Source organism: Trifolium pratense, linkage group LG4 (genome assembly GCF_020283565.1).
Source record: "Trifolium pratense cultivar HEN17-A07 linkage group LG4, ARS_RC_1.1, whole genome shotgun sequence".
NCBI classification, from domain to species: Eukaryota; Viridiplantae; Streptophyta; class Magnoliopsida; order Fabales; family Fabaceae; genus Trifolium; species Trifolium pratense.
The window spans coordinates 3,491,993-3,493,857 of record NC_060062.1 but is presented as its reverse complement, the minus strand read 5'-3'; the positions used below and the strand labels follow the sequence as shown (position 1 = coordinate 3,493,857).

Here is a 1,865-nt window from a genome sequence, read left to right as displayed (position 1 = left end):
TGTGATGCATAGTTGACAAAAATCACATAGAAATATAAACTTGTGAATGAAATTCAGATTATAACAAAACTCAGAACCCTGGTATTGTTGAGTAAATTTTCCAATGATTGGAATGTCCTTATTATTAGTGGTTTTCGCTCAAGGTCTTTATTGACAAGAAACAAAACTTAAACCTTTTTATTACCTTTAAAATTTCGTCTGTTAGAACAGCAACTATTAACAAAAGAGAAATAGGACATGCAAATAGCAAACAACGAACACGATTACTTGGTTACGCAGTTCGGCAAAGTGTGTCTCGCCTCACTTGCTACGCTCGCTCGGCTCCCCCACGGCCCCTTGTCGACCTTCTCTGTCTATGAACCATACTCAACAATCACAAATTGTTAGACATCACTCATCATACAAAGATTTTGTGGATACATTTGAGTACAACACATTTCCAAACAAACCCTTTTCCAAAACCCAATCTTCAATCATAGCTTGCGAATTCAAAGGTTGGTCAGTAGGCAAAAGATGTCCACCTCCTAAAACCACAACATTAGTAAATGACTTCCATTTTTGTACATAACCAGCTACCTCTCCATTTACCTTCCAAATCTCCCTCTCAGCATTCACATACTCAACTATCCCTTCCCACTTCATAGTCTTCACCCAAGCCTCGACTTGAACCACACCGACCCTCAAATCGCGCTGACCTTGATACAACAAAACCCTCATCCCCTCATTCAATAATTTCTCCACCATATACTTTACACTCTTCATCAAATCAGCATGCAATGCAGCCCCAACTACGTGACTGCATTTCTCGTAAACAAACGATTCATCAACATTCACTCCTAAGGCCTTTCTCACCTCATCAATATTCAAGAACTTCGCAACCAAATAGTCTTCGTAAGGAATTTTCCGCGAATAATCATACAAAGTAGCCAACCCTGTCATATTTTGCAACAGATTCAAGACACGGTTTCGCGCATCAGTTGCTTCACTCCAATTCCTTCTCTCTACCAACTCAACAGCTTCAACTTGAGCTTTTACCAACTCATTTTTTTGCCTCTCATTGATTAATCCAACATAATAAGCATTATCAGCATGAGTAACCATTTGAGTCACAGGATCAGTTAAACCATTACCAATTGCAACACCAGCTAAATTCACTCTCTCAAAATCTTTCAACTTAGCATTTTTCTCTAAAATATAGTAACCAATTGCAGGAACATATTTTCCAGCATAACTTTCACCAGTAATATAAATAGGACGATGTTTAAAAACAGGATCAAGTTTAACAAACCTTGTTATAGCCGCGAAAAGATGTTCCGCGACCGTGGTTTGATCGGTTGGAATCTCTTGTAGGGTAGATGCTACACTGAATCCAGTTCCAATGGGATTATCTAGAAAAAGAAGGCCAAATATTCTATTCCAAGAAGCATGGTTAGGTTGAAGGGTGAGTGAATTGGTGATAAGATATGGTCCTAGTTCATAGAAGTTGCCAACCATGGAAGAGCAACCAGGGCCACCTTGAAGCCAAATGAGAAGTGGTGTTTGTGAGAGAGGTGAAGTTGAGTTTTTTGCTTCATAAAATGTGTAGAAAATTGAGGAAGTTGATGTAGGACTTATTGGTAGATAACCTGATTTTGTAGGAAGTGCTTCTTTGGGAAATGATGTTGAAGAATCTGAGAGTGAGAGTGAGGTTTGAAATTGTATTAAGGAGAAGAAAATGAGTGTATTGATGAAGAGGGTTTTTGAGTTTTTCTTCTTCATCTTCATCTAATCTAATCTACAAAGGACAAGAAATATGAAACACACATGAGGGTGTCTTGTCTCTCCCCGTTGACTTCCAGCAGTATATGAAACATTATTTTATTATA

The 1,865-nt window shown here is 38.3% G+C and overlaps 1 protein-coding gene across 1 annotated transcript; it reads right to left on the bottom strand.

Annotated features, from left to right (window-relative positions):
- LOC123924605 (serine carboxypeptidase-like 50) lies at positions 1-1,865 on the bottom strand. Its single transcript, XM_045977552.1, has one exon. It carries the CDS (start codon positions 1,762-1,764, stop codon positions 391-393), a length of 1,374 nt encoding a protein of 457 aa, XP_045833508.1. The 5' UTR covers positions 1,765-1,865; the 3' UTR covers positions 1-390.